The following is a 20,469-nucleotide window of genomic DNA, read 5'->3' as shown; positions in this document are numbered from 1 at the left end:
ATTTTAACTGACAAATGTAATGTTGGTACAGAACCACCTATTAGGATACAATGTAAGGTTATTCATTAGCTAGTGACTCTCACTGTTTCTTCTAATGGTGTTGTTTATCAGTGTCATGTATTCTACTTTTATCTATATTGTCTCCCATAACCTTCCACTCAGCCACCTATTGTTACAGGACTTGGCTTTTGGATATTAGTGAAGAGTGGAACTGTTCTACTTGTCTCTAATATGTAACTCAGAGGTTTCTCTTTGATATCTCATTGAATGTAAGACTTTGACAGCAATTGTTTATTGGGGAAATTGAAGGACATTTTTGACCTCATGTTTACAGATGAAGGCAACACAATGCTTCCCCTTGTAGGGTGAAGACTAAAGAATCCTGATGCATCCTGGGAGTTAGAGAAGTAGAAATTAGGAGTGAGCAGAATGTTTCAATAAACAGTTAATGTGGAATATTGCAGAAGTTGGAGATATGCCTCAGCAGAAAAAAATCATGTACTGCTCTTGTAAAGTGGCAGAGTTCAATACACAGACATCAAAAAAAGTAGTTAACACCTACCTGTCACAGTAGCTGCTAGGGATCAAAGTCCACTTTGGGCCTCCATGGACTCTTGTACACACACATGCACATAACAATACACTCAACACACACATATACACAACACACAACACACACACACACACACACACACACACACACACACACACACCAGAATCCAAACCTTTTCTGTCTATCACTAGAAAATAAACATAATTCTATGGGATAATAATGAAATAAAATACACTAAGATAAAAGAAAAAATAACACATTAGATTGAACAAAACAACCAAAAAGAAGGAAAGTCACAAATCAGAAACCCACTTGGTTGCACATTCTCAATCCCATCAAAACTGTAAAGTGGTAGCCATTGTACATCAATGTACAATCTACTAAAAGGAACTTACAGGGTAAAATGAGAAAAGAAAAAACAAAACAAAATGAAACAAAACAAAAATATTAAAACAACAAAGAAATAAACAAACAAACAAAAAAAAGGAAACACCCTGACATGATATTGTGAGACAAGAAAGATCCAAAGATGCCAATGAGTTCATTTTCTTTTGGTCATCCACTGTAGCACATGCATTCTATCCTTCAGCATAGTTGAAACTCCAGCTTGACTCCCTTGGTGAAAACTAAACTTTCATTAGCAGCTGGCTATCAACTGGATATTGCTTCTTGGTTAGGAATCAGGCCTGTGTCCACTTCTCCTTTCAGCTCAAGGACCCCTCACTGGATACTTTTTTTGTCAATCTGACACAAACTAAAGTCATCTGAGAGGAGAGAACCCCAATTTAGAAAATGTTTTTAAGCTGGCGGTGGTGGTGCACACCTTTAATCCCAGCACTTGGGAAGCATAGGCTGGCAGATGTCTGTGAGTTTGAGGCCAGCCTGGTCTTCAAAGTTAGTTACAGGATAGCCAAGGCTACATAAAGAAACCCTGTCTTAAAGTCTCCCACCTCTTTGAAAGAAATGTCTCCATGAGATCCAGCTATATGGAATTTTCTTATTCAGTGATTGACTGGGAGGGCCCAGGTCAAAGTGGGTGTTGACATACCTAGACTGGTGGTCCTGAGTTCTATAAGAAAGCAGGCTGGGCAAGGCAGTAAACAGCACCTCTCCATGGCCTCTGCCTCAGTTCCTGTTTGATTTTGGTCCTGGCTTCCTGTAATGATGGACTCAAATGTGAAAGTGTATGCGAAATAAGCCTTTTCCTTTACAACTTGGTTTTTGACCATGTCATTTTATTGTAGCAACAGAAATTCCAACTAAGACAAGTTAGTACCATTAATGGCGTCTTGCTTTGACAGACCTGACCATGTTGTTTTATAGGAGGACTTTGGAGGACTTTGAAACATTGAATAAGAAAATCCTTTGACTGTTTATGGAACAGCAAGCTGTTTTGTAGTAGCTTGGAATATAATAACGTTGAGCACAATGCAGGAGATGGGAACATGACTTGTGAAGTTTGAGAGGGGGAAGTTTAAAGACTCTATTGGAGCCATTTGTTATTTTGAATTAAGATTCTGTGGCCCTGGTAGCTGGAGATGAATAATCAGCTATGATTAACAAAATATCTGAACTGCTAAAGGGAAACCTTTGTTTTACTGAGATACTGGATGCTGGTTGGCTGGAGTTGAGAAATTAGTGGCGATTAAGAAAAGCCCACAGAGGTGGTAGTGTATGTCTTTAATCCCAGCACTGTGGAGGCAGATCTCTGTGAGTTCAAGGCCAGCTTGGGTTATACAGTGAGTTCCAGGACAGGCAACAAAACTACACTGAGAAATGATGTCTCAAAAAAACCAAAGTGAAAAAAAAAAGAAGAGGCCAGCATTGCTGAGTTGAAATCTTCTGAGAAGTGGTTTGTGAGGGCACACAGATGTTGTGTTCCAGAGGCAGTTGTATTTCATGCTGGCAGTCAAATCTGGTGGTGTGAGACACCCAGGTGTTACTGGTTTTAAAGGCATAATTTGGTCATGGATTCCAGTTGAGGCTTGGCACTGTGAGAAGCCAGGAGATGCAATTGGTGAAGGAAGAAGTCCACTAGCAGTTGAAGGTCCAAAATTAAAGGAGTCACACAGATAATTTGAGAGTTGGAACCATGAAGAAAGTCTATGAGAGGCATTGATGAAAGTGCAGCCATATTGCAACAGAAGACCCAGCATTGTGGTTGATGTCTGTAGTTGTAGCCAATCATCTTAAAATAAGAAACACAGAGCCAATACAGAGATGAAAACCAAGAGGTGAAAGCAATTGCTAAGAGCTAAAAACCTTACCCTTCACTGTTGCTGTTGCTGTACCTCCCTGAAAAAGAGCTATTTCCTGTGCCTGTCATTTTTATAGTTTTTGTTCTGCCTTTTCATTGGTTGTAAATCCAACCATATGACCTCTTAGTCACTGCCTGTCTGTACAGACCTCCATGTTTTCTATGGTTGGAATTGAGATTAAAGTTGTGTGTGTCTAATGCTGGCTGTATCCTTGACAACACAGATCTCCCTAGCTCTGCCTACCAAGTGCTGGGATTAAAGGTGTGTGCCACCACCGCCCAGCTTTTGCTATGGCTTGCTAATATCTCTGACCCCCGAGCAACTTTATTTATTAACATACAAATCACATTTCAGTACAAATAAAATACCACCACACAAGATGTCAGTACTGTGGGGTGACTGACAAGAACAGCAGCGTCTATAGAGTGGAGCCATCCTGAGCCTGGAAGGCAAGCTGTGTGTGCTGCAGAGGATGGAGCTGAAGAACTGACCCATGCCCTTTGGAGAATCCCAGAAGATAGTAAGTGGATCTAGGCATTGGAAATTGCACTATTATACAGTTGGAAAGTGGATTTTATTTGTCAGAGAGAGACTTTGCCTTGGGCCTTTCCCTCTAGAAGTAAGGAATTATTTTTCCTAATCTCTAATTTTTTAGGAGGCCACACTTGAGAGATTTCAAAATTTAAACGTACTGTTTGGGTTTGAAAACAGGCTGAATATCATAAGGGGACTGATTTTTCTGTTTGTTGAGATAGGATTTCTTTGTGTAGAACTAGTTGGCCTGGAACTCACTCTGTAGATCAGACTGCTTTTGAAAACACAGAGGTCCACCTGTCTCTTTCTCCTGAGTGCTGGCAGTAAATGTGTGTGCCACCATTTCCACTTCCCAGAAGGACTTCAATTTTTTTAAAAAAAAGAATTATTTATTGTGTATAGTGTTCTGCATGCATGTATTTCTGAATGCCAGAAGAAGGCTCCAGCTCTCATTATAGCTGGTTGTGAGCCAACATGCAATTTCTGGGAGTTGAACTTAGGACCTCTGGAAGATCTGCCAGTACTCTTAACCTCTGAGTGAAATTTTAGTGTGTTCCATTGTGGGACTTTTAAAACTGTGGGACATTGAAAGTTAATTATGTTTTTAAAAATATGTGTTTATTTTTATTTTATGTGCATTCTTGTTTTGCCTGAATGTTTATCTAAGTAAGGGTATTAGATCCCATGAAACTAAAGTTACAGACAGTTGTGAGCTGCCATGTGGGTACTGGGACTTGAACCTGGGTCCTCAGGAAGAATAACCAGTGCTGTTAAATGCTGAGCCATCTCTCCAACCCCTACTTAGAATTTATTGTGAGATCTCGGGGATGAATGGGAAAGGAAAGGTAACTTTGTGGTGATGTATTTGTGTGTCAAGATGATATGGCGGTCAATTGTGCTGGATGGTTTCCTAACAACTTGATACATCTGAGTCCTCACATCTAAAGTCATCTGAGAAGAAGGGACATCAATTAAAAGAATGCCTTCAGCACTTATGACCACAGGACCAGCTCTTCCACATGAACCAGGCATTTCTGGGTGATGGAAGGGGGAGGAAGCAAGCTCATGCCTACCCATGCCATGACCACACAGATGTCCTGTGGTCATAGGGATAGGAGAACTATCTCTAACCCCCATTAGCTGCAACACTTGGGAGAGCAAATGCTATACTTCATGAGAAAAATCACAATGTAGCCAACCTTGATGGTGTGGTTGTGGATGATCCAGGCAAACAATTGTGAGCATGGGAGATCTGTCCCAATTATGCATCTGTCTTGAGATGGCATGGGTGGAGGAGAGTTGCCCTCCTCCCCCATGCCCATCAATATCTGGGACAAGTGATACAGCTGGCTTTGTGGTCTTAGCATGGGAGAGCTATACCTGACTCCCACCAGCTACAACACTTGGGAGAGCAGGCCCTGTACCTCACCAGAGCAGCACAATAGATCCATACTTGTTAGTGCAGGTGTGTGTGAGCTAGTCCTGAAGTTGTAAACATGGGAGAGTTATTCCCATTTGATATCTGGTAGACCAGTCCTACAGCTTCATAGGCCCAGACCCAAGGATATGACTTGACCTGCCCCACTAGCCACTCCATCTATGATCTGGTGGAGCTTGTGAAGGGACCTGGCCTGTAGACCTAAAGTCTCAAGATTTCTAAAACACAGGGCAACAACAGGATATCCAGGAGAAGCCCTAGTTAGGAATCAACATTGATAAGATAGTAGAAACCAAAGGCCTTGAACCAGGCCAATGAATCTTTGCAATGAACACTTGCAAGTAAAGTAAATGCACAAAGGGTTCATGGCATGAATCATTGTCTCACACTGCAGCTTCTCTGATGAAATTAAAAAATTTTCCCTTATTTTATTTTATTCCATTTTTCCTTTTTTTCTCTTATCCACACACTTTTTCTCTTACACACACACACACACACAAAACACAACACACACACAAACACATTCACACACTACAACACAAACACTATTTTAATGGATCAGGCAACTGAAGTGGTTTTCCATGAGAATGAGGCAAGTGCATCATGGGAAGAGTCCTGGAGCTTTAGCGCCACATGAGGCATCATCTTCCTCTTTTGAGAACCCTGTGTGTATAAGAGTGTGTGCCAGTCTCCACATTATTTGTGGATTATTGTTTTCTCTTTTTTTCTGGCTGATCTGGCTCACTCAGACATGGTTCATGAAGTCCTGGTTCACATACAGCCATCACACAAACCTGTTCTCAACCTGAGTGCCAAGGATCTTCTGCTGATTCTATTTGGAGTCCTGAGTACAGAAAGCCTCCACCTCAATGGCTGCAAATGCCCCCCTTGCATTGTAGGTATGTTCCAGTCTGTATGAGATGAGGGAATATGTACTCCTTTAGCAAACGGTAATGGACTGTGAGGAAGTGACAAGATAAAGGCTGCTTGGATGTTTAGAGTAACTCAGAGAAGTGAGTACAGAGTCAATGGGAGTAATTACATCTGAGCATTTGACACTAGGCACCATAAATCATAGAGAAGTTCCAGGTATTGACTGCAAATTGGTTGTTCTGATTGACTTTTGGTGTCGGGTTATAAAATGATGTCCTAAATTTGCCATAACTTAGTATGTAGCTCATTATGCAGTGATCTGTGACAGTATAATCTTTATGAAAAGTTACATTGAATGTGAATAATTTGAAATTCTTCAGAATAAAAACATATAAAAATAGTAAGCATAACAAATTGGAGAATTTTAAGGGCTTCAGAAACAAAATACTGTATTGACACAATTTTGCTGTAAAGAATGTCAAATTTACAAAATGTTTAAGAATATTTACATGTATAACTCTTGAATCTCTTCATCAGCATATGTAATTGACAGTGGAAATAATTTTTTTTGGAATAATCTAGTGGTCAAATTAATAAAATATGTGAATGATATAAGTGGAAGAACACCCAAATTAGCATTTCATCAGCAAATGAAATCAATAACAAAAAAGTAATAGTGAATGTAAAAGGAGGACTGAACATGCAGGCTATATCTGAACATGAATAAGATGATAGATGCAAAATTCATTTAGCCTAGTATGATTACTTAAAGAAATAATAGACTATGGGATCAAATGCCAAATAATAATTTCATATGTGAGTATTCAGATAGTGAAGAATAATCATGCTTCAATACTCTTTAATATAAGAAATATGGGAGCTAGGTTTAAAGTTTGTTCTTCTAGCATATGTTGTACACCTAATGTGATGAAGTGAGTTCCTTTCTGGTTTTAATAGTATTATGTAGCACTTGGGAACAAAGATGATGCCTAAGATTGATGTACTAGAAGCCAAGATAGAGAGGATTTCCATAGCCACCATGACCTTCCCCTTGGTGCTGTGGTAGACAGGGAGGAAGCTGACCCAGACACTACAGAACACCAGCATGCTGAAAGCCAGGAACTTGGCTTCATTAAATGTGTCAGGCAGATTTCTGGACAAAAAAGCCATAAGGTAGCTGCCTATAGCCAGTGTTCCCAGGTATCCCAGGATGCAGTAGAAAGCAATGGCTGAACCTTTGTTGCAAATGATGATGATGTGCCCATGTTCTGAATGGGCATCTTTGTTAATAAATGGAGGAGAGATTGCCAGGCAGATTCCAGAGAGAACAACTTGCAGTAGTGTGCAGATGGGAATGATGAAATGGGGGGCCTTTGCTATCAGTAGCCACCTCCTCATTTTCCCTGGAGTAGTAATCTTGAAGGCTATAAGTACAGTGAAAGTTTTGGCCATCACAGTGGAAAGAGCCACAGTGAACAGAAGTCCAAATATGTTCTGCTGCAGGATACAGGTGACTGTGCTAGGATGGCCAATGTAAAGCAAGGGACAGAGAAAACAGAGGATGAGAGTGATGAGCAGGATATAACTGAGATGACGGTTATTGGCCTTGACAATAGGAGTGTCTCTGTGTTTCAGAAACACCCCAAGAACAACAGCTGTGAGTGAGGAGAAACCCAAGGACATGATGCTGAATATCTTCCCGAAGGGGTCTTCATAGGCCAGAAATGTCACAGTCTTATGTTGGCAGTGGTTCTTCTCATTATTTGCATAGTGTGTTTCTGGACACTTCACACACTGATCCACATCTGGCAGAAATGCAGGTGATTATGAATGCATACTCATGTTCCCCCTTTTATTCTAAGTCACTTACCTGCTCAAGAACATTGCAATGATATCTGAACTACCTTGCTTTGTTTCACATACAAGTACAGAAGGATTAAACTCAATTTGCCTTCTACTTCATGCTGACAGAAATTAAGCAGCACCCATTCTTTCTCTGTTATTACTCATATGGTATCCTATCCTGGAGTGACACTGTTATATCTGTTTTACAAGTCACTAGATCACTGGCATATATCACATGAACCTAATTTCACTCTGTCATTGCCTCTTCATTAATACATCTCCATTCTTAAGAGGACATGAGATTTCAGTGCAATAGAAAAAATGTCCTTTGAAATCATATATGATGTTCTCATATTCTAAATGCATTTACATTCATAATATTCATGGTGTTCTCTAAGTTTCTTCACTCTGTGAAGGAACCTGAATGAGTTAAAATTCTTAAATTAATGCAGCCTTGAACCACTTCATCAGTGACATTGTTTTCATAACTCTGAATAGTAGTATCTATGTATTGCATAGATAAAGAACTATTCATGTATTCTTATGTCTTTATGGACTAGTGCTTGAACACCCTTTTCCAGATATCTTATAAATTTACTCTTGGACTATGATGTGTGCTTATGGATTTTTCTGCTATATTTTCAATGTATTAATAATGTCCATATTTCTATAAACATTTTTATTTTTGATATATGTTTAATTCTCTTTATATCATCACAGTCTCTATATAATACATTCTGATCATGAATTTGCACTCCCCCAACTCCTATGAGATTCTCCCTATCTCCGTGCCCACCCAATTCCATACCATGTCTTTAACTATTTCTTTAAAAAAAGAAAAAAATAGAATCACAACAGAACAAACAAAACAGCAATTAAATAACCTTACTCTCTCACATATGCACACACAAACCACAAAAGCACTAAACGCAAAGGTGTGAATCAAAGTTTAAAGAAAAAGTCCAGCACAACCAGAAGAAAATAAATAAAGAAAAATAACAGCTCAGAACATTACCATCTCTGCTTGTCAACGTATTCTGGCCCAAAACTCTGGTACTTTAATGGAGTTCAGGCCGGACTTCCCAACAGTTCCAGGTTGCACTGTTGCCCCAAGGCTCCATATTCCAGCATACAACTTCATCAGATGACTTATGCTTTACCAAAGGTCAGGGTGGTTCTAGGGACCCTAGCATCCTCTTCACTTGGATATATACTCCAGCAAAAGGCTCTGGAAGGTCCTCAGGTCCCAGGTAAGTCTCTTCTTACTGCTGGCTAACACTCCTTAACCCATGCCCAATGTATCCCAGCAGCACCATGTCTCTTGGCCTCCATATTCCAGCCCACAACTCTGGCACCTTTACTGGATGCCAGGTTCATCCCAGGGAGCCCAGTTAGGATACCATATCACCTGCTAACACTCCACAAAGCCTGCTCTACAGGCCCAGAATATACTCCCTCCCCTGGGCTCCGTATTCCATCTCACACCTTAGGCAGAAGCCTCCTGTTTTACATCAGGCCAGGCTGGTTCTAGAGACCCAAGGAAAGTCCCTGAAGAAAGAAATTGAAGAAGATATCAAAAAAATGGAAAGATCTCCCATGCTCATGGATAGGTAGAATTAACATAGTAAAAATGTCAATCTTACCAAAGTAACCTACATATTCAATGCAATCCCCATTAAAATCCCAGCACAATTCTTCATAGAGTTGAAAGAACAATGCTCAACTTCATATGGAAAAAAATCCAGGATAGCCAAAACAACCCTGTACAATAAAACAACTTCTGGAGGCATCAAAATCCCCGACTTCAAGCTGTACTAGAGCTACAGTAATAACAACAGCTTGGTACTGGCATAAAAACTGACATGTGGTCCAATGGAATCGAATTGAAGACTCTGACATTAATCTGCACACCTATGAACATATGATTTTCAACAAAGAGGCAAAAACTGTTCAATGGAAAAAATAAAGGTTCTTCAACAAATGGTTCTGGCATAACTGGATGTCAACATGCAAATAGATCCATATCTGTCACTGTGCACAAAACTGAAGACCAACTGGATCAAAGGCCTCACCATAAATCCAGTTACTCTGAACCTGATAGAAGAGAAAGTAGGAAGTAGTCTTGAATGCATTAGCATCAGGCTAAATATAACACCTAAATATAACACCAGTAGCACAGACACTGGGTGCAACAATGAATCAATGGGACCTCTTGAAACTGAGAAGCTTTTGTAGGGCAAAGGACCTGGTCAATAAGACCAAAATGACAGCCTACAGAATAGGAAAATATCTTCACCAACCCTACATCTGTGAGAGGGCTGAACTATTGAATATATAAAGAATTCAAGAAACTAGACATCAAAATACCTATCTGTCCAATTAAAAAATGGGCTATAGAGCTAAACAGAATACTCAACAGAAGAAGCTCCAATGGCTGATAGACAATTAAGGAATTGCTCAATATCCCTAATCAACAGGGAAATGCAAATCAAAATGACTCTGAGATACCATCTTACACCCATTAGAATTTCTAAGACCAAAAACACTGAAGACAGCTTATGCTAGTGGGAGTGCAAACTTGTACAGCCACTCTAAAAATCAATATGACACTGTCTTAGAAAATAAGGAATCAATTTCCCCCAAGACTCAGCTATACCACTCTTGGGCACATACCTAAGGAATGCTCAATCATTCCACAAGGACACATGCTCAACTAACAACCTAGATGCCTTTCAACTGAAGAATGGGTAAAGGATATGTACATATGTACATATCCTTCACATATGGAATACTACTCAGCAGAGAAAAGCAATGACATCATGAGGTTTGCAGGCAAATGGATGGAACCAGAAAGAAACCAAAGTGAGGTAACTCAGACTCATAAAAGACAAAAATGGTATATATTCACTCCTAAGTGGTTACTAGATGTAAAGCAAAGGATAACCAGACTGAAACTCAGCTGCAGGGAGGCTAGCTTGTAAAGAGGACCCTAGGAAAGACACGGGGGTCTTCCAGTGATGGAGAAATGTATGAGATCTGCATGAGCAATCTGTGGGTAAGAGGGGTAATGGAGGTCGTGTTGGGGGATAGAGAATTTAGTCGAGTGGAAGGTCCTATCCGGATCAGGAACAGAGTGGGAGAACAAGGAAAAAGAAACCATGATAAATGAAGACACCATGGCAATAGGAAGAAGCAGAGTACTAGAGCAGTACTCAGGAATCCACAAAGATGACTCCAGTGGCAATGGTTGACAGGGTACCTGAGCTAACCTACTCTAGTGAATGGATGGTCAAACACCCTAACTGTCATGATAGAACCTTCATCCAATGACTGATGGAAGCAGATTCAGAGATCCATGGCCAAGTCCCAGGTGGAGCTCTAGAAGTCTAACTGCTGAGAGAGAGGAGGGATTATATGAACAAGAGATATCGAGATCATGACTGGAAAATATATAGAGACAACTAGCCAAAGTGGTGGTAACACATGAACTGTGAACTAATAGCTGAAGAGCCCCCATGGTACTGGACTAGGCCCTCTGGATAAGTGCGACAGTTGTGTAGAAGTAACCATCTTATTAAATGAGAAACGCAGAGCCAATGTAAAGCTAAAAGCCCAAGAGTTCAGAGCTAAGAGCCTTACCCTTCCTGCTTCAGTGATCCTCTTTATCCAAGAGAGGTGTACTTCCTGTGTGTTTATCTTTATATAGACTTTCTGTTCTGCCTTCTCATTGGTTGTAAACCCAACCACATGACCTCTTAGTCACTGCCTGTCTGTACAGACCTCTAGTTCTTCTATGGTTGGTATTGAGATTAAAGGCATGTGTCTCCAATGCTGGCTGAATCTTTGACCACACAGAGATCTACCTAGCTCTGCCTACCAAGTGTTGGGATTAAAGGCGTGCACCACGTGTGCCCAGCTCTACTATGGCTTACTATTAGCTCTGACCCCCAGACAACTTTATTTATTAACATACAAATAAAATCACAATTCAGTACAAATAAAATATCACCATATTTCCCCTTTTCTATTTTAATAAAAAGAAAAAAGGAAAAAGGTTATAACTAACATAAGAAAAACTATATACAAAAGTACAATAACTATACACAATATATACAAGTAATAAATACCCAAACAATGTCTAGTCCATTTGTATTAAAGGGGAAGGGCTGTGGATATCGTTCTGTATAAATAAAACACTAATTGGCCAGTGGCCAGGTAGGAAGTATAGGTGAGACAAGGAGAGAGGAGAATTCTGGGAAGTAGAAGGCTGAGAGGAAGGGAGACACTGTCAGCTGCTGCCATAACAAGCAGCATGTGAAGACGCCGGTAAGCCATGGGTCATGTGGCAAGGTATTGATTTATAGAAATGTATTAATTTAAGATATAAGAACAGTTAGCAAGAAGCCTGCCACAGCCATACAGTCTGTAAGCAATATAAGTCTCTGTGTGTTTACTTGGTAGGGTCTGAGCTTCTGCAAGACTGGTGGGTTAGAGAGATTTGTTTGGACTGTGGGCCAGGCAGGACCAGAAAAACTCTAGCTACACGGTTGTTTAGCTTGAACTGTTTAGGGGGCCCCCAGGCAGTGAGACCAGGACCTGTCCTTAGTGAATGAGCTGGTTTTTTGGACCCTAGTGCCTATTCTGAGACACTTGGCTCAGCCTTGGTGCAGGGAGGATGGACTTGGACCTGCCTTAACTGAATGTACCAGGCTCTGCTGACTCCCCTGGGGAGACCTTGGCTTGGAGGAGGTGGGAATGGGATGTGGTTTCAGGGGGAAGGCTGGGGGTGAGAGGAGGGAAGACAGGTTAATCCGTGGTTGATATGTAAAATGAATAGAAAATGTCTTAATAATAAAATAAAATAATACACCAAACTTCTTAATGGAGACTATAAATGCCACAAGAATCAGGAGAGATGTTATGCAGACTCTAAGAGAACATTGACTACTATACCCAGCAAAATGCCCAATCACCATTGATGGAGAAAACCAGATATTTCATGACAAAGTCAAATTCAAATCATATCTAGCCACAAACCCAGGACTAGAGAAGGAATAGGAAGGAAAATTCCAACCAAAACTCCAAGGAGGTTAACTACATTCACTAAATTATGGCAATAGATAATCTCATACCAACAAAAAACAAAGAATGGAAACACACACACACACACATACACACAGACCACCACCACCAACAACAACAACAAAATAACAGGAATTAACAACCATTGAACACTTACATTTTTTAAATATTAATGACTCAATTCCCCAATAAAAAGATATAGGTAAGAGAGTGGATATGAAAACTGCCTCCATCCTTTTGCTGCATACAAGAAAAACACATCTCTAAACCAAATATAGACATTAGCTCTGAGTAAAGGGTTGGAAAAAAAGGTGCCTTCATAAAAAGTGGAGAGATCTCAAACCAGCAACTTAACAGTACATCTGAAAGCTTTAGAACAAAAAAAAGCAAGAACACCCAAGGAGAGTAGATGGCAAAAATAATCAAATTGCAGGCTGAAATCAATAAAATAGAAACAAAGAGAAGAATACAGAGAATCAATGAAACACAGAGCTTTTTTTTTTTGAGAAAATCAACAAGATAGACAAATCAATATCCAAACCAATTATAAGGCAGAGAGAGAGAGAGAATACCCAAATTAACAAATTCAGAAATGACAAGGGGAAGGCATAACAATAGACACCAAGGAAATTCAAAGAATCATTGGGTCATACTATAACAACCTGTACTCCACAAAATTGGAGACTCTAAGAGGAATGGATTTTTTTGACAGATACAACTTATCAAAATTAAATCAAGATCAAACAAACAATTTAAATAGATCTATAACCCCCAAGGAAATAAAAGTATTCATTAAAAGTCTCCCAAGAAAAAAAGCCCAGTGCCAGGTGGTTTTAGCACAGAATTATCCCAGACCTTTGAAGAAGAGCTAATACCAACACATCTTAAATTATTCCACAAAGCAGAAACAGAAAGAACATTGCTAAATTCACTTTAAGGTCATGGTCACCTTGATATCCAAATCACAAAAAGAGTCAAGAAAGAAAGAGAATAATAGACCAATTTCCCTTTTCAATATAGATGCAAATATAATAAAATTTTTGCAAACAGAATCCAAGGACATATCAAAAAGATCATTCATCATGATCAAGTAGGCTTCATCCCAGAGATTTAGGGATGTTTCAACATATGAAAATCAGTAAACCTGAAGCTACCAACAGGACCAGAGACCCCCCAGGGACATGACAATCTACAAGCCCTGCCCCCACATCCATCCACCTGAGAGCCCCCGCCAACTTCCTGAAGATTGAAGACCAGCCCCCAGCTCCCATCCAGACCAGAGGTGAGTGTCTAGGGTCATACCTAAGGAGGCCTGGCCCTAGGTCCCATTCCTGGGAATTAGCTGCCCACTTGGAAGTCCTGCCCAACTTGGCCCCAGTTTCTGGCCATCAGGTATGGCCCCTCCAGGAAGATTTCCCTTCTCCAAGACCTCCCTCCCTCAGGCAGACCCTGCAATCTACATGCCCTGCCCGCACACCCATCCATCCAAGACCCCTGTCATTTCCCGAGACTTGGTGACCAGCCCTCAGTTCCCATCTGTTCCAGAGAGCTCCCATCTGACCCAGAGAGCTCCCATCTGGCCCAGATACCTCTCATTAGGCCCAGAGAGCTCCAACCAGTCCCAGAAAAAGATCTATCATTAGACCAAGAGTAATTCAGGAGACAAGGAATCTGCTAGCCCTAATTAGACATAGAGTGGCTTTCTGAGAAGCAGAATTCATCATCTCTCATTGGACCAAGAGAGGCTTCCTGAAATGCGGAATCTGTCAGCTCAGTCTGGACCAAGAGCACTAAGACCAAGAATGAATCCACAGAAGATGGGCAGACGTCAAGGCAGAAGTACATACAACAAAATAAAGAGCAATACAGCATCACCAGAACCTAGCCCTCCTTCAACAGCAAGACCTGAGCATCACAAAATGGATGAAGCAGAAGAAAGCAACCTCAAGAACAACATCATGAAGATGCTAGAGGCTTTTAAAGAAGAAATCAAAATGAAATTGAGGAAAAGACAAACAAGAAAGTAGAAGAAATCAATAAAGAACACAAAAAGTCAAATAAAAATGGGAAGAACACAATAAAAAAACTAAAGGGCCGGGCGGTGGTGGTGCACGCCTTTAATCCCAGCACTCGGGAGGCAGAGGCAGGTGGATCTCTGTGAGTTCGAGGCCAGCCTGGGCTACCAGGAAAGGCGCAAAGCTACACAGAGAAACCCTGTCTCGAAAAACCAAAAACCAAAAAAAAAAAAAAAAACCTAGAGGAAAAGACAAATAAAGCAGAAGAAACAATAAATCCCTGAAAGAAGAGCATGAAAAAGCAATGAAACAGATGAGGGAAACAGTCCAAGACCTGAAAAGGGAAATAGGAAAAAAAGAAGAAGACACAAAGAGAGGTGATGCTGGAAATAGAAAATCTGAATAAATGATCAATAAATATAGATGCAAGCATAACCAAAAGGATACAAGAGATGGAAGAGAGGATCTCTGGTCTAGAGGATACAGTGGAGGAAATGGATTTATCAGTCAAAGAAAATACCAATGCCAAAAAAAATTATAACACAAAATGTCCAAGAAATATGTGACACCATGAAAAGACCAAATCTATGAATAATAGGGATAGATGAAGGAGAAAAACATCAACTCAAAGGCACAGAAAATATTTTCAACAAGATCTTAGAAGAAAACTTTCCCAACTTAAAGAAGGAAACGCCTATGAAGATACAAGAAGCCTATAGAACTCCAAACAGACTAGACACCCCCAAAACATCCCCTTGCCACATAATAATTAAATAACAAAATGTACAGAAAAAAGAAAGAATATTAATAGCAGCAAAGGAAAAAGGCCAAGTGACCTGTAAAGGCAAACTCATCAGAATAACACCCGACTTCTCAATGGAGACTTTGAAAGCCAGAAGGACCTGGACAGATGTAGTGCAGACATGAAGAGACCATGGATGCCAGCCTAGTCTAATATACCCAGAAAAACTTTCAATCATCATAGACAGAATATTCAAGACATTCTAAGACAAAGCCAGATTTAAGAAATACTTATCAACAAACCCAGCCCTACAGAAATCACTAAAAGGAAAATTCCAAACCAAGGAAGTCAGATACACCCTCAAAAACACCGACAATAGATAACACAATAGCAGTATAACCCAAAGAAGAAAAGAACACACACACAACCACCAAGAAATAACAGGAATGAATAATCACTCATCATTAATGTCCCTTAATATAAATGGCCTTATTTCACATATAAAAAGACACAGGCTAACAGAATGGATATGAAAGCAGGACCCATCATTATGCTGCATACAAGAAACTCACCTCAAATTCAAAGGTAGACACTATTTAAGAATAAACGACTGGGAAAAGACTTTCCAATCAAATGGTTTAAAGAAGCAAGCGGTCTCCCATCCAAGTTAGCTGGGCGGTGGTGGCATATGCCTTTAATCCTAGCACTCGAGAGGCAGAGGCAGGTAAATCTCTGTGAGTTCGAGGCCAGCCTGGTCTCCAAAGCAAGTTCCAGAAAAGGCGCAAAGCTACTCAGAGATACCCTGTCTCAAAAAACCAAAAAAAAGAAGCAAGTGGGTATAGCCATCCTAATATCCAGCAAAATCTACTTCAAACTAAAATCAATGAAAAGAGATCAAAAAGGGCATAACATACCCACCACAGGAAAGATCCACCAAGCTGAAGTTTCAATACTGAACATTTATGCCAAAAACACAAGGGCACACACATATGTAAAAGAAACATTACTAAAGCTTAAATCACATATAAATCCCCACACATTAATAGTGGGAGACTTCAACATCCGACTCTCACCACTGAACAGATCTGCCAAAATGAAACTTAGGAGAAATAAAGGACTTAAATGATGTTATGACTCAAATCGTTATCTACAGAACATTCCATTCTAACAAAAAAGAAGCACCCCATGGAACCTTCTCTAAAATCGACCAAATACTTGGTCACAAATCAAATCTCAACAGATATAAAACAATTGGAATAACCTCCTGTGTTCTATTAGACCACCATTATTTAAAGTTAGATTTCAACAATAACAAAAACTAAAGAAAGTCTAAAATCTCATGGAAACTGAATAATGCTCAACTGAATCACAAATGGGTTAAGGAAGAAATAAAGAAAGAAATTAAAGACTTCCTAGAGATCAATGAAAATGAATATACCACATGCCCAAACTTTTGGAACACTATGAAAACAGTGCTAAGAGGGAAATTCATACCATTAAATGCCCACATAAAGAAGTTGGAGAAATCTCACAGTAGTGACTTAACAGCACACCTGAAAGCTCTAGAACAAGAAGAAGCAAAGTCATTCAGGAGGAATAGATGCCAGGAAATAATCAAATTGAAAGCTGAAATCAATAAAATAGAAACAAAGGGAACAATACAAAGAATTAATGAAACAATGAGTTGGTTCTTTGTGAAAATCAACAAGATTGACAAGACATTATTCAAACTAACCAAAAGACAGAGAGCACATCCAAAATAACAAAATCAGAAATGAACAAGGAGATATAACAACACTCCAGCTGATAGACCTCTTCAGCAATGTGACCAAATACAAGTTTAATTAAAAAATTCAGTAGCTCTCCTTTACAAATTACAAAGTGTTTGAGAAAGAAATCAGGGAAACAACACCTTTCACAATAGACATAAACAATATAAAATCTTTTGTGGTAAACCTAACCAAGCAAGTGAAAGACTTGCATAACTTAAACTTCAAGTGTTTGAAGAAAGAAATGAAGACTAGATATGAAGATGGAATGTTCTCTCATGTTCATGGATCAGTAGGTTCAACCTAGGAAAATATGGCCATTTTAACAAAAACAATCTACAGTTTCAATATAACCCATGTCAAAATTGCAACACAATTCTACCCTTTACAGAGCTGAAAGGACAAGACTCAATTTCATATGGCAAAGCAAAAACCCGGGATGGTTATAACAATCTGGAACAATAAAATAACTGCTGGAGGTATCACCATCCCTGATTTAAAATTCTAGTACAGAATTATAGTAGCAAAACCCATAAAGTATTGGCATAAAGCAGATAGGTTGATCAAAGGAGCCTAATAGAAGATCCAGATTTAAATCCACACACCTATGGACACCTGAATTTTGATATAGAAGCCAGAGAGACACAATGGAAAAAAAGAAAACATAGTCCTCAAATGGTACTTATCTTGCTGGATTTCTGAATGTAGAAGAATGCAAATAGATTTACAGTCATCATCCTGCACAGAACTCAAGTCCAAATGGATCAAAAGCCTCAACATAAATGCAGACTCACTGAAAAAGAAACCAGAATCACTGAACTCAACAGAAGAAAAGTTGGGGAGAAGCCTTGAACCCTTTGGCATGGGAGATGAATTCCTGAACAGAACACTCATAGCACAAGCACTAAGATCAACATCTAATATATGGGAGCTTATGAAATTTGATAAGCTTCTGTAAGGATAAGGACACCATAAATAGGAGAAAATGGTAGACTACAGATGTAAAAATGTTTTCACCAACACTACATCAAATAGAGGGCTAATATCCAAATGATATAAAGAACTAGACAAACTAGACATCACCACACCAAACAATCAAATGAAAAGATAAGGTATAAATCTAAACAGAGAATTCTTAATAGAGGAAACCAAAATGGCTGAGAAACACTCCAAGAAATGTTCGACATCCTTAGCCATCATTGAAATGCAAATCAAAAAGATTTTGATATTCCATATTACACCAGTCAGAATGGCTATGATCAATCACACAAGTGACTTCTTATGCTAGTGAAGACATGGAGCAAGGAGAACACTCTTCCATGCTGGTGGGAGTGAAAATTTGTACAGCCATTATCAAACAAATATAGTGATTTCTCAGAAAATCGGGAATTGATCTACCTCAAGACCCAGCTATATCACTGTTAGGGACATACCCAAAGGACACTCCATCCTCTCATAAAGAAAGTTGCTCAACCCTGATCACAGCAGTGTTATTCATAATAGCTAGAAACTGGAAATAATCTAGATATCCCTCAACCAAAGACTGGACAAAGAAAATGTGGTACATTTACACAAGGGAATATTATTCATCTGTTAGAAAAAAAAGACATCATGAAATTTGCTGGTAAGTGGATGAAAGTAGGAAAAGAAAACATACTTTGTGAGGTAATCCAGAACAAGAAAGACAAACAAGATATTTACTCACTTATAAGTGAGCATTAGCTATTAAGTAGAGTATAATCACACTACATTCCACATACATAGAGAGGCTAAGTAACAAGTAGGGCTCTAGGGGTGACAAATGGACATCCCTGGGAAAGGGAAATGTAATTGATTTTTGTGGGTGTACTAGGGGCAGGTGGGGATGAGAACAGGAGGGATCAGGTGCAAAATGAGGGACACAGGGAGAGAGTATAAGGACAGACTATTGGAATAGGTGGATATATAGGAAATTATGTGGAAATCCAGTGCAGTGGATACTTTCTGGAAGCTATGAGGGTAACCCTTAAGTAGACACCTAGTTATGGAGGATATGGAACCTAAACCAGCCATCTTATTTCACCAGGCTTGGCTTTCATTGGTGGGACTTGGACATCAATCTAGCCACCAAACTTTCCACCCACAACCTGCCCTGCTAACAAGCTTTACTGGTGCAGTGGTGGCCCAGAGCTTACAGGGTGGCCAATCAGTGACTAATCTGTCTTGAGGCCCAAGTCATGAGAAACAGCCCATCCTTTACACTGCCTGGATGGCCACAAACATGAAGCTGAATGCTCAGATACCTAGAAGAGAACCAAACACTACTGAAAAGAAAAAAAGAAGGAAATAAATAAAGAAAAAGTCAATGAAATGATTTCTAATCATATTCTGATATAATCATTGATTGGTGCCTAGCCCAATCATCATCAGGAAGATTTTCTCTAGCAGCCAATGAGATGCAGAGTCCCACAGCCAAACATTATAGGAAGTTTGGTAAACAACACAGAAAAAGAGGAGGAAGAATTGATTGTAGGAGTCAGAGAGTTTGAAGTCACCAGGAGATCATGGCCCAAAGAATCACATAAGCAGGGAACATAGGGGCTCACAGAGACTGGAGCAGGAGTCAGGGAGCCTCTGTGGGTCTGTGCTAGGCCTTCTGAATACATGCTGAATTTATTTTAGCTTGAGATTTTTGTGGAACGCCTATCAGTTAGAAGTGCGTGTATCTTTTGTCTGCACATGGGACTCTTTCATCCTACTGGGTTGTCTGGTCCAGTGTTGATATGAGAGTTTATGCTCAGTCTTATTGCATCTTGTTATGTCAAGTTCAGTTGACATCACTCAGAGGCCTGTTATTTTTGGAAAGGAACTGAAAAAAACTGGATCTGGGGAAGAAGGGGAGGTACTGTGGGTGGCTGGGTGGACGGACGAACAGGGAGGCTGTTCTCAGGATGTATTGTATAATATATAGACTTATCATAAAATTGAATTAAAGTAAAAAAAATAAAACCATGATATGTTCACAAGTCTATGGGTATAAGGGATAAAACTGTGGTGGTTTGAGTGAGAATGTTACCCCTTACATCACATATTTGTGTGACTTGTCCTCAATTGGTAGAGCTATTTGGAAAGGAATAGGAGATTTGGACCTTTTTGAGAGAGGCCTGTTGTTGTGGAATGGTTTTAAGGATCTTGCTGTACAGAGTGTGTATTCTCTGTTTCCTACTTGTGAATCAGTATGTAAAGTCTCAAGTGTTCCTGTTGTCACACTGTTTTAGTTAAATTTCTATTGCAGTGACAAGACATCATAACAAAGACAATTAATAAAAGAAAGAATATAATTATAGGCTCACAGTTCCAGATGGAGAACATGGCAAGCTG

The 20,469-nt window shown here is 39.7% G+C and overlaps 1 protein-coding gene across 1 annotated transcript in view; it reads right to left on the bottom strand.

Moving 5' to 3' along the window:
* Positions 1-6,505: 6,505 nt before the first annotated feature.
* LOC102907724 (vomeronasal type-2 receptor 116-like) overlaps positions 6,506-20,469 on the bottom strand; it is a 35,663-nt gene continuing 21,699 nt past the window's right edge. Inside the window, exon 6 of the mRNA XM_076548323.1 lies at positions 6,506-7,461. Within this exon, the coding sequence (XP_076404438.1) occupies positions 6,506-7,461 (956 nt within the window). The remainder of the gene's footprint in view (positions 7,462-20,469) is intronic.

This window comes from Peromyscus maniculatus, chromosome 1 (assembly GCF_049852395.1).
Source record: "Peromyscus maniculatus bairdii isolate BWxNUB_F1_BW_parent chromosome 1, HU_Pman_BW_mat_3.1, whole genome shotgun sequence".
In the NCBI taxonomy this organism is placed as follows: domain Eukaryota; kingdom Metazoa; phylum Chordata; class Mammalia; order Rodentia; family Cricetidae; genus Peromyscus; species Peromyscus maniculatus.
This window is presented reverse-complemented; position numbering and strand designations above follow the sequence as displayed.